The 12054-nt window shown below is 49.1% G+C and overlaps 2 protein-coding genes across 5 annotated transcripts in view; one reads left to right on the top strand and one right to left on the bottom strand.

Annotated features, from left to right (window-relative positions):
• Positions 1–12054, top strand: part of LOC124052702 (NACHT, LRR and PYD domains-containing protein 12-like) — a 231900-nt gene that overhangs the window by 102597 nt on the left and 117249 nt on the right. The window lies entirely within an intron of this gene.
• The window catches only part of kcnh1b (potassium voltage-gated channel, subfamily H (eag-related), member 1b), a 34066-nt gene that overhangs the window by 11991 nt on the left and 10021 nt on the right, over positions 1–12054 (bottom strand). For 2 of the 4 annotated variants that reach the window (XM_046377013.1, XM_046377004.1), the window contains exons 3-8: positions 8722–8845; positions 8537–8643; positions 8002–8130; positions 7434–7552; positions 5116–5508; positions 1325–1754 (exon numbers count right to left, since the gene is read on the bottom strand). In XM_046377013.1, coding sequence (XP_046232969.1) covers positions 1325–1754; positions 5116–5508; positions 7434–7552; positions 8002–8130; positions 8537–8643; positions 8722–8744 — 1201 coding nt within the window. In that variant the 5' untranslated portion in view covers positions 8745–8845. Of the gene's footprint in view, positions 1–1324; positions 1755–5115; positions 5509–7433; positions 7553–8001; positions 8131–8536; positions 8644–8721; positions 8846–11166; positions 12043–12054 lie in introns of those variants that run through there. The other 2 variants (XM_046377022.1, XM_046376995.1) reach the window with 2 other exon arrangements.

Here is a 12054-nt window from a genome sequence, read left to right as displayed (position 1 = left end):
CTTGTTGGGTCATAAGGCCCAGGTGGAGCTTGTGGACAGGAGGACAAACAGAGCTGGACTCTCCAGTGTGTGCCGACAGCTGACCAGTGATCAGTGCAGTCACCTCCAGCCGTCAGGCTGAGTCAGGCATCCCGCTGAGCGACTGGACGTGTGAGGACTACAGCAGACAGCAGGGAGGACAAGAGTCCATCTGACGGCGGCTCCGGGTCCACCACCAGGCCCTGCAGGAGGGAACCGGCACGGACCGACACGACCCCACATCAGGCTGTGTGAGCGCACCTGGTCACGATAAAGAGTCCACCATCGACAGGCTGGAGGCACGGAGGCTGGATACTCAAGAAGACATTCAAACAGCTGATCGGGAGTCCAGAGACAATCAGTCAGTACGGGAACGAAATTATTACAACACAAACGGTTGATGAGAACATGACGGTTAAGTTAAAGCGACGGTCCCCTGATGTGCCAGACACGAGCATTAAGTGCTTGGAAGAGAAGGGCGCTCTGTCCCACTGCGTATGGGACGGCCCAAAAATAAAAACATATCGGAAAGAAGTTTATCTTATCTTTATGTGAGACTTTAATATTGACTGGACGATCGCTCTGTCTTGGAAAAAACACGTCGATGCGTGTGGATAAACAAGATGGCCTCTCGTATTGTGTTGGAAAGACTGCAGAGTTTGAGAACGTGTGGAAAGCTTTGATGGAGTTTGAATGCACATTCAACGTGGAACTGCTGTGTTGACGCGTGTGGTTGAGTGTTTGCGTTTTATTTAGATTATTTAATTGGTTTTACATGTGTGAAGTATGTGAAATGTCTTGTGGAAATGGTGACTGTTTATTTTATGGATGTTATTGTTTTGATTGTTGTCTGTCTGTATAAGCGAAATATAAAACAAAACCTGGTCTGAAGTCAACGTGTTTTCGCCGCCTTGTGAAGGACACGTGAGTACAGCGCACCTGCACAGGTGGGTTCACGCTGTGCCCATTTTCACCTGCCTGCCAAACACCTGAGCAAATGATCTTTCTCATATTTGGACCTGTTTCAGTGCATCCATACCAGCGAGTCAGGATTTATCAGGAGGACAGCTGTCTGACACCGTATGAACCTGGACTGATCACCTGCTCCTCCCCAAAACTGAGGACTGGGAGCATCCATCAGCTCTAGGCCACATACCTGTCCCTCAGTACCAGATGCAGTTTAACTCTTGTCACACCTGAGATTAAGACCCCTTTGCACCTTGAAACTCACTTGGTGCTCGGTTATGAGCCGTTAAACTGAAACGAATCTCATTCAGATCAGTAAGCACGAAGGGAGGCGACTCACATCCGATCATCATCATGGCCACAGCAAAGATCTTCTCTCCGTCTGTGTTGGGTGCAATGTTTCCGAAGCCGATGCTGGTCAGGCTGGTCATGGTGAAGTACAGCGAGGTGATGTAAACCGAGTCCTTACTGGGGCCCCCCTCCCAGCGGCCCGAACCCGAGACGTTGAATCTGTAAGGCGTCCCCACCGTCTCCCCCAGCAGGAACAGCCAGCTGTCCTCCCTCACTCTGTTGGTGTCCTCGTCGATCACTTCGTAGTCTCCGATGCTGTACCAGATGCAGGCCAGCCAATGGGCCGCCAGGCCGAACACACACACCAGCAGAACCAGCACAGCAGCGCCGTACTCGATGTAGTGGTCCAGCTTTCTGGCAACCCGACCCAAACGCAGCAGACGGACCACTTTGAGAGAGCTGAAGAGACTGCTGATCCCCTGGAGAGGAGGAGGAGGAGGAGGAGGACAAGTTGAAACAGGAAGAGGAAGAAGAGCAGGGGTTTAGAGCTGCAGCAGCGGGTTGATATGAACTAAAACACCTTGACATCACATGACTTTCAAACAGTCGGATTCAACTGTGCTGCGATATGAAAAGAAACACACAGATTTGACTTTAGACTGGAAGCTGTTTGTGCGCAGAGTGGAAACTTTTATTGATGCTTTTATTTTCTAAATGCTTTTATTGATCGAAACAGGCTGCACTGCAACACGTCCGCGTGTCGGATTTCAGGAACACTTTATTGATTTATTATCCTCAATCTGTGAACTGTGGCAGTAACTAAAGCTGGTCAGTTTATCATCACATGAAGCCAGCAGCCACGCTGCCGCCGGTTCAGTTATTGATTATCTGACTGATTGACTGACTCCATCTGCTGGCTCATTTGGTGGATTTGTTGACGGAGGAGGCTCTCTGAGTGGACCGCTTAGAAACCACCCGGCGGCGTAAAGATGTCTTATGTCCTGTGAGCCTCGCAGGAGGGCGACAAACCTGTGGACACAACTTCATTACTGACTGAAACGATGATCAAAACTGCCAAAATAAGACCTGACATAATGAATTGGTCAGGTCCAGCAGACGTCCTCAGTCTTCTGCCACTGTGTTCAGTATTTTCCACATTTTCATTGACGTCTTTGTGTGGCTTTAGGCTGATGAGTTTTCAGTGTGGGGGGAAGTAAAACGAACGTCAGGTTATGTGAAGCGAGTGCGTCTTGGCTGAGCTTCAGCTGCTCCTAAATCCATCAGGGCCTTAAAGTCGGGATGAAACACGTATGAAACACGCATGAAACACGCATGAAACACGTATGAAACACGTATGAAACACGTATGAAACACGTATGAAACACGCATGAAACACGTATGAAACACGCATGAAACACGTATGAAACACGCATGAAACACGTATGAAACACGCATGAAACACGTATGAAACACGTATGAAACACGCATGAAACACGTATGAAACATGTATGAAACATGTTAGAAACACGTATGAAACATGTATGAAACACGTATGAAACGGCAGCTGTGGACTGCAGCATCTGATCAGACAGCAGCCCTGTCGCCTCACTGGGGAAACACCCACAATGCACTGCTCATCCATTAGCAGCCCCCACCGCCGGGACCCGGAGGGGGAGTGAAGAGTCCGACTTCACCGTGATGGGCTGAATCGAGGGCTTCAGTCCCAACACTTCATCTCTTTTTACTCAACAGCTTTGTTTTTCTCTTCTGTACGGAAGCCCACACAGGACAGGATTAATGATTTCTCTTCTTTTTGTTTTCCTGGGATCACGACATCCTATCTAATGACTGTGACACAGCAGGCTTTGTTATCCCTTCTTTACAACGCTAATTATTTCCAGGACAAAGACGAGCCGAGAGCCGTCCAGTCGGCTCGTTATTTCAGGTTGACATCACGAATTCTGAGGATAACAAATGAGATTTTACGGCCTCATTCCAACATGACGATCAGATCAAATCAGCTTCTGACACAGAAATCAGCCATCATGACTCTGGCAGCTTTTCCTCTGTGTCTCCACGCTGAGGTGGACTGAATCAGCGTCTTGGCGGGACATCGTCCACACTGCAGCACCATCACGGGCCCGGCTGAGGACAAGCTCTCGCTGCTGCGCTGGAGGTTTCTGACATGTCAGCAGTTCGGCGGCGCTCACTCCTGACCTTCCTCCAGAGGAAGTCATTACATGGTGTGAAACAGTCCAGTCCACCGGTCACACTGCATCCTCTCTCATGTCACGCCTCAGCTCGGCGGACCACAGATCCACATGACGAGATGTGACGGAGCGCACGAGTGAACACGACTTCCTGTTGGGCTCAGATTCGCTTCAGTGGTGATCTTACAGTCAAGGAGTTATGACTGTAAGATCACTGTTATCTATTTATTTGAGTTGTTGTTCTGGTTTATCAAACAAACAGGTGCAAATGTGTTGGGGACTACTTTCAGCAGCGGATGAATTCCCATTTGGTGCTCCAGTGAGTATGTGTGTGTGCTGGTCCGAGTCCCAGCATGAAGAAGATTCTCACCAGATCAGAGAGACTGTGGCTAAAAACATATCGCTTTAAAAATCTCTTTGACTCAACTTGTCAGAGGTGATATCATAGCGTATCGTACCGTATCATATCATACCGTATCGTACCGTACCGTACCGTACCGTACCGTATCATATCGTACCGTATCGTATCGTATCGTACCGTATCGTATCGTATCGTACCGTATCGTACCGTACCGTATCGTATCGTATCGTATCGTATCGTATCGTACCGTTCCGTATCATATCGTACCGTATCGTATCATACCGTACCGTACCGTACCGTACCGTATCGTATCATATCGTACCGTATCGTATCGTATCGTACCGTATCGTATCGTATCGTACCGTATCGTACCGTACCGTATCGTATCGTATCGTATCGTATCGTATCGTATCGTATCGTATCGTATCGTACCGTTCCGTATCATATCGTACCGTATCGTATCATACCGTACCGTACCGTATCGTATCGTATCGTATCGTATCGTATCGTATCGTATCGTATCGTATCGTACCGTGATACCGTTAGCATCGCTGTGGGAGCAGATGAACGACAGAAACGCTGACAGCCAATCAGAGTCCATCCCATCACTTTCTGACTGTAGCGACTTAGAGTTTTACACCAGCTAACTGATGGCATTTAGAAGATACACAAATGCTCTCTGAAGGTCGTTGTGTCCTCTCTGACGTCCCCCTTCAGGACACCACTGAACTGGTGCTGACTCATGCGAACGTGAGAATGAAATCTTGCTTCAGAAGAGGCCAGCTGTGATGTGTTGGCTTCACCTCCTCTTCGCCTCCCGTCCCTCAAGAGTTTCGTGCTTTTCTTTTTGTTTTGTTGTTCCTCAGAGTGGACGTCACATTGTTGTCTCCGTGAGGACGGCCTTTTACACTTTAAACTGAACATTAAGTAAAACACTGTGAGTCAAAACGGAACATTTTCTGTTTTTTTGCTGAAACTTTTTAATTCTCATGAAAAGTAATTAGACCTGAGAATATGATGTGATAATCTGTGGGTGATGATTTGCACGATGCCGAAACACGTTGGACTGGTCTATAAACAGCAGCGGCTGAATCACAGTATTTCATCAGCATCAGTAACGTAACCTGAAGCCCTGACCACCTGTTCTCCGCAGCCTGAAGGGCCACGCACACGGACCGCATCTGGATGCGTCACCGTACTCGCTGTCCTTGTTTACCTCCTCACGTTGTTTATTTTGTATTTAAACCGATGACTCAAAGGTCCACTGACCTCATCGACGTTCTCGAAGGCGTTGATGACATCGTAGGGCAGGCAGGACAGCAGGTCGATGACAAACCAGGTCTTGACGTAGTTCATGCGGATGAGTTTTGGGTCGGAGATGACCTCTCCTGCCGGGCCCACGAAGGTGGTGTGGAAGTTGAGGACGATGTCGACGAGGAAGATGACGTCCACGATGCTGTCCACCACCAGCCAGGTGACGTTGTTCTGCTTGGTCTTGAAGGAGACATTGTAGGGCACCATGATGGCGGTGTAGAAGGTGAGGATGAGGATGACCCAGTCCCACGTGGTCTTGAAGAGGCAGTAGTGCAGGATGATGTGTGGTGGCGTCTTCGGGGTCTCCTGCTTGTACTGAGGCAAGATATCCGAGCCCAGCTGAAGAACCTGAGCGACACGAGACAATATACAATGAACAGAGCATCAAGCTGTGGTTCACTTAAACGTCTGCATGACGTGACGAATCCTCACGGAGGTGAACTGGTTCACAGTACTCAGGAGTAATACGAGATAAACTTTAATCAAAACCTGCCGCAGTCTTCATACCAAAACAACAAAACAGGAAGTGTGCCAGTGTCTTCCACATCACGTATCTGAGCTTTACAAAAACCATCCATCCATCCATCCATTTTCTATACCGCTTATCAGTCATGGTCGCGGGGCTTTACAAAAACCTCCTGATTCTTCTCTGATCGGCCTCCTCTGTGACGCGAACAGTTATGTTCAATTAAAGACAGGAGGTCTTTGTGTCATTGTTTGTGTGACCACAGGAGGTCACCGTGACAACAACGTAAACATGACCTGTTTCATGTGTATAAACTGACATGACGTATGAGGACGACACGAGAGTGGAACCCAAACGTCTGTATCGCCCCCTGCTGGCTGGCTGCACTACGGCTCACAAACCCGTCCGCCTCCATGTTAGCAGGTGGGCCAAATTAAAAATGTCAAAATATCCTTCACTTTGTACGGTGGGACGAAGTGGACGGGCATTTTAATTATGTGTTGCTGTTGGCACAAACCAGCTGCTCAGTCAGCGGAATTAACTCATGGACACCTCAAACTCCTTTTAATTTTGTTTTTGCCCGTCCATTTCTGACTTTAAACTCGACACTTTGAATCCTCTGAGCTCCTGTAAAGAACCCGTCTTCTATATGAAATAAGCTAATTAACCCTCACAAATCACTGTAAAATAACACGTTAACATGACAAGAGTCCAAACAGAGAACCGCCCTGATCACTCATTCATTCATTAGCAACAGTAATTATCTGTGAGTGCTTAACAGAAGGATTAGTCACAGCTAATTACAGCTGAAGAACTTATCAGCAACATGGAGCCTGCAGCGCGACGCTGATGTTTGACCACAACTGATAAACTTTATTTCTTATCCGCAGCTTTTATGAAAGAAACAAACTGGAGCCCATCAAACACAACGATGTCAGCAGTCTTCATCCAGAGCATGTGGAGAGTTGACCGGTTTGAGTCCCTCTCAGGCTGCAGGAGGCCCGCGATGGTCCTGTCAGCTGCCGCACTCAAAATAGTCTATTAGCAAACAAACGTTACAGGTGCTCTCCAGCTGCCTGAAGGACACTCGGGTCCACAGAGACGTCCTGTGTTTGACAGATTCAGCGAGGAAAAACGTCAACAAAGGCAAGCGCCTGGTAAGAGGAAGAGCTGCTGGTTTTGTGTCACATCAGCACACAGGACTCAGACCACCTCTGATGTGAAAACATTCACAGTCATACTGTATGAAACACCATAAGTGGTCTAAGTGGTGAAGACAGCAGAGAATATTCACAATAATTCATTTATTTAAGCTAACAGTTTATGTGCTGCAGCCAGAGCCTTCAGACATGATGGCTGTGAAGTCGTATCAGGACCTCATTTCCACCCGCCCAACTGGACTGGCTTGTTTGGGTACCAGCACCAGCACCTGAAGCTGCACCATCGGGCTGCAAACGTACTCAAGCACATTTACTCAAATACTGCACTTTAGTACAGTTTTGAAACACTTGTACTTTACTGCTTCCTTTATCTGCTGCTTTACACTTCCTCTCCACCACATTTTGGGGGCTGATAGCCTTCAGGAGGTTTGACAGGCAGCCAATCAGGCCACAGTTTAAATGCTCCCCCTCCAAAAATATCCACCCAGCTGGACTAATTCCCAGTGGAGGCTGACCAAAGTTAAATATCAGCGTTTAAAACAGTGATCACAAGACAAAGTCTGACAAGATTATCACTGAAGTGAGAATTTCACCTGAGAAAGGAGAAGCTTCTAATTACAGAAGACGGATGAAGGACGTGGTCTCACCTCGGCCAGCCGTGAGTGTTTGTGGACGTTCTCTCCTTTGTGGACAGCTGGAGCGAGCTGCTGAAGGACACCTCGACTGCTGGTTAGCGCACGAGTCAGACGGGCAAACTTACCCCAACCTGCCAACAGGACAGAACAAAGTGAGCCCACGGAGCGGCTCGCGGGACGGACTGGATCCACCTGCACCCACTAAAGGCTCCGGATGCTCAAAACACAGAACATTAAGTTACACCTGAATGGAGCATCGTCATCTCCTCTCAACAGTTTGGCTTAAGAAGGGCCAACGACATCTCTTAAGATCAGACAGGATGAGGGACGTCTTCATTAGTCCCACAGTCAGTTTGGGATCTCAGGGCTTGAGGAGATTCAGATTGCTGTATGGAGTCATTTTATTTTTGTTTGTTTAATTATTTTAAATCAAATCCCATCTTCTTCAGCTGTTTAGCAGAATGCTGCTGTTTGCTCCAGAAATATTCTGTGGACGAGATGACTGCATTCTCATTTTGACAAAACTGTTAACTCAAACTGACTAACCACACTGAGACGCTTACAGAAACATCCCGCCCACCTTTTGAAGACTCATCCTCGATTGGTTGCTTGAAGGCGGTGATGTCACTGAAGGTGCAGAGAAACAGGACGACCTTGTCCTGCTCGTTCCTGATTGGAGCGATCTTCACGAAAAACCAAACGGGCATCCCTGCAGCACAGACAGGAAGTCAGTCAGCGTTTACAGGGTCAAAAATTCAACAAGACAGCTCCAACAAGGCATCACGTGGACGCCATGTTTCAGGTTAATCCACATCCCTCTGTCACTTCCTGTCAGCTCCCCACTGTGGTCTCTCTGATGAGGAATAAAAAGACAGACTGTCTGATCAGAGCAGCAGCGTTGTCTTAGGGACAAACAGGAAATGTGCAGGAGACCTGAAGACGAGCTCTGACAGGTCAGCGAAACTGCTGAGTCATGAAGCTGTCCCTGAACTGTCCCAGTTTAGGACAGAAACTGGGTCTCGAGGTCTTCTGGGTTTTTGGGTATTTGGGTCAGATGAAACACCTTTAACGCACAGTGTGTGACATGCAGGGCTGCTGGAAGCTGAAGGACTCACGGTTTTTCTTGTACATCAGAATCTCAAAGGAGTTCATCTCGTAGTTCTCGAAGGTCTGTCGGACTTTCTCGGTCATCTCCTTGTCCGTCAGCTCTCCATACATGAAGCTGCAGGCGAAGACAAAGTCCATCAGTCCTGAGTGGTTCCAAGCTGTGTGTGTGTGTGTGTGTGTGTGTGTGTTGTACCTGCAGGTGCTGCTCTTCTGCATGACCTCGGCTCGGTGGTATCCAGACAGCTTGCAGAAGCCATCGTTGCTGTAGACGACCGGCCAGTCCACGATCTGAGCGTTCCCCAGCACGAAGTTGGTATCTGAGCACAGGAACCAGCAGGTCAGAGTCTGACAGAGACCAGGTTCTGTGTGCGCTCAGGGCTGCAGCTAACAATAACCGTTCAGGTGTCGTGTTCTGACCGACAGGACCAGCAGCTTGTGTCACAGAGGAGGACCAGCTGAGGAGGCAGTTTGGACATTTGAGATTAAAAATGACACAAACAGCTGATTGGCTGGCAGTTCAGGTGACACACAGACTGATGAAGGGCCTACCTGCTCCACAATCAACAGTGAAATGATCTCCTCCTCAGACTTCTGAATGACTCAGACGTGTGTCTCTGTCTCTGAACTTCCTGGATCGTGTGGTTGCAGGTTGAACTGAGCTGCTGTCCTGCAGGCTGAGCTGCTCGGCGTGAGGCCCGACCGAGCGAGTCCTCAGCTGGAACCGTTCAGTACACATGGCGTACTTTCTGCTAGTACTGTGTGAGTACTACTGCACTGTGGCGTCTCACTACGCTGAGCAAAGACCAGCACCTCCGCTCAGTCCAGGACCACCTGGAACGGTTTCATCCTGCCGTCGCTCGTGAGATGAAAGCTGCGGTCACGTGTGCACACGACCACGTCATCGGCTCATACACGCCTCGTTTCTACGCCTCGGCGGCCATAACGCCACACCACATCCGTGTCAGTTTACACTGAGACATCTGGACCCTCATCGTCTGGGAGACGAACTTTAGAGCTTTTAACTAATGTGAGTTCACATGCCGGTTTTTAACAGAAAACACAGTTGGTATGACTAACACCAATCAATAAATCATCACCATTAACCATCGATCAGTCACGGTTATTAGCAGGAGTGAAAGTGAAAACGAAAACCTTGGTGTCAAAATTTAGAAGAACCAACAGAATGTAGTACACTCACTCACATACTGCCAAGTAATTTTAAGGTACTTGTACTTCACTTGAGTACTTCCACTCTGTTAAACACTTCTTACTGCAGTGTGTTGACTGGATAAGTTCAGGAACTTTGCAGGTTCCAGTCATTGGCTGGTGACGTGTAACCAATCAGATCGTGTTGTGGGCGGGACACACGTTTTACTGCTTCATGACGTCATCATGGAGTGTGTGAAGAGCCTCGGCACACAAACATCACGCTGAGCCAACACACAAAGCACACCTTCCCTGCAGCGCCCCCTTCAGGACGTCTGGTGTGATGAAGACTCCTCTGCAGAGTTCAAGGCTCGTCTTCATCCACGGTACTTTAAGGAACTGTGGTGGACCGAGCCGAGCAGCGTGGTACAGTCACAAACATCATCATGCTGACGTTTACTGATTCAGCCTTTAACTTTAGCATGTTAGCATGCTAGCAGTAACAAGCTGGAGTGTCCTGCAGGTGTTTCAGCATGTCGTGGACCACAGACTGCACAGCGGTTTGTGATCCTCTGAGACAGGGTTTGCGGTGACCGTAACCTGACAACGAGTCCTTGGCATCAGGACCTTCAGGAGCCCTCAGTGGAACCACTGACGGTGCAGAGCTGAAGCTCCTGAAGCTCCTGAGGCCCCTGAAGCTCCTGAAGCTCCTGAGGCCCCTGAAGCTCCTGAAGCTCCTGAGGCCCCTGAAGCTCCTGAAGCTCCTGAGGCCCCTGAAGCTCCTGAAGCTCCTGCAGGGCTGAAGCTAATGTGAGCTGCTTTGCTTTTTGCTCTTTTAGTGGCCTTCGTTATCTCATGAAACTAGACTGAGGGCTCCTAAAAACCTGGCAGAGGAAATGTTGTTGTGCTGCCTGCGGGGATCAAGACGTAAAACATAAAAACGTGGTCACAAGCCGGAAACGGTTGATGAACCGTCAGCTGTTAGAGAATGAAGGCGTGAACTGACTGGAGTGTGTGTGTGCACATGCTGTCACTGCATCACAACTTCTGTCACCCACACAAATAAAACCCACCTGCATGGATATTTAACAATAAGTCAGAAAATACGTTTGGGAGAAGAAGGAAACCTCTGGCATCAGTTTTCTGAAGTTCAGATCATCATGAAGGCAGTTTAAAGGTGAGCATGAGCTGCTTTTACAGTATGAAGACACACAGCACGAACCAGGCTCAACACGGCTGCACGAAGCGGATCAGGACGAGCCGGACTCGCTCACAACTTCAGGGAAACGAAGCCAGACGTGACGTGACAACAGCTCGTGTTTACGTCCAAACGACACGCGTGTGGCTTCATGAAGCCTGCCGTCAAGGTGTAGGAGCAGGTTTTCTACGGGAGCCTGTCAGCTGTCTGAAGACCACACAACCCAGCGGAAACACGAGACATTTCACACAACAGACAGGTGAATAAACCGGACCGCGCCGGACCGGATCCTACCGTTGGACCTGCGGACAATGTTCTCCAGGAAGGTGTTCTGAGGGGCCACGAGACCCCGCCGTCCTCCCGCCATCCTGCCGTCCTCCTGCAGCGCGAGGCAGAGCTGCTACCCGCCGCTCACATATCTGATGCTGCACGAGCCGCGCGCGCTGTGGAGTAGACTCCGTCTGTCCGTCTGTCTGACTGTCTGTCTCTTTCTCTCTCAGCAGGCTCCTTATTGGCAGATGGCTGCAGCACGAGCTTCGTGAGGCTGTGTGTGTGTGTGTGTGTGTGTGTGGTAGAGAGAGCTAAGGACAGACCGGGAGAGAGAGAGAGCAGTGGCGCATCTATCATGACATCACTCGCGTGGCTGCAACTAACGGGTCAGTTTTCAGCGCGGGACACAGACTGACACGCTGCAACACCTGAGTTTCACACCTGAGATCTGAGTTAAAACCTGACAGATGAGTTCAGGTAGCAGCTCGGCTGAGGCTCAGATGGTCACACTGATCCCACTCGCATGTCTGTAGCCTCACTTAACACACCGCCGACCAGCAGCGGGTTAGCTTAGCTTAGCATAAAGCCAGGAAACAGGTGGAAGCCTCTAGCCCAGCCTTGTCCAAAGGTAACAGAGTCCAGAGGGTTTGGTCACAACAGCATTTAGCTTTAGAGAACTTTGACCCCCAGATCTGCACACCTAGAGCTTTTATTCCACTTTGAAACTCGTCCGCCAGGCTACAACCTGCTACCGAGAGCGACGACACAAGCATCAAATATGTCCTCTGAATGAACTGTGCGGACTTATTGCTCCATTAGCGATGAAGCTAAGCTAAACTTTGTGTAGCTAGCTATCAGCTGACCTCAGTCTGACCTCAGTTCACCAGGTGGTTCTCAGGTCTCACAGGTTAA

Source organism: Scatophagus argus, chromosome 2, assembly GCF_020382885.2.
Source record: "Scatophagus argus isolate fScaArg1 chromosome 2, fScaArg1.pri, whole genome shotgun sequence".
NCBI lineage: Eukaryota > Metazoa > Chordata > Actinopteri > Scatophagidae > Scatophagus > Scatophagus argus.
The sequence above is the reverse complement of the archived record's forward strand: the minus strand, read 5'-3'. Positions and strand labels throughout refer to the sequence as shown.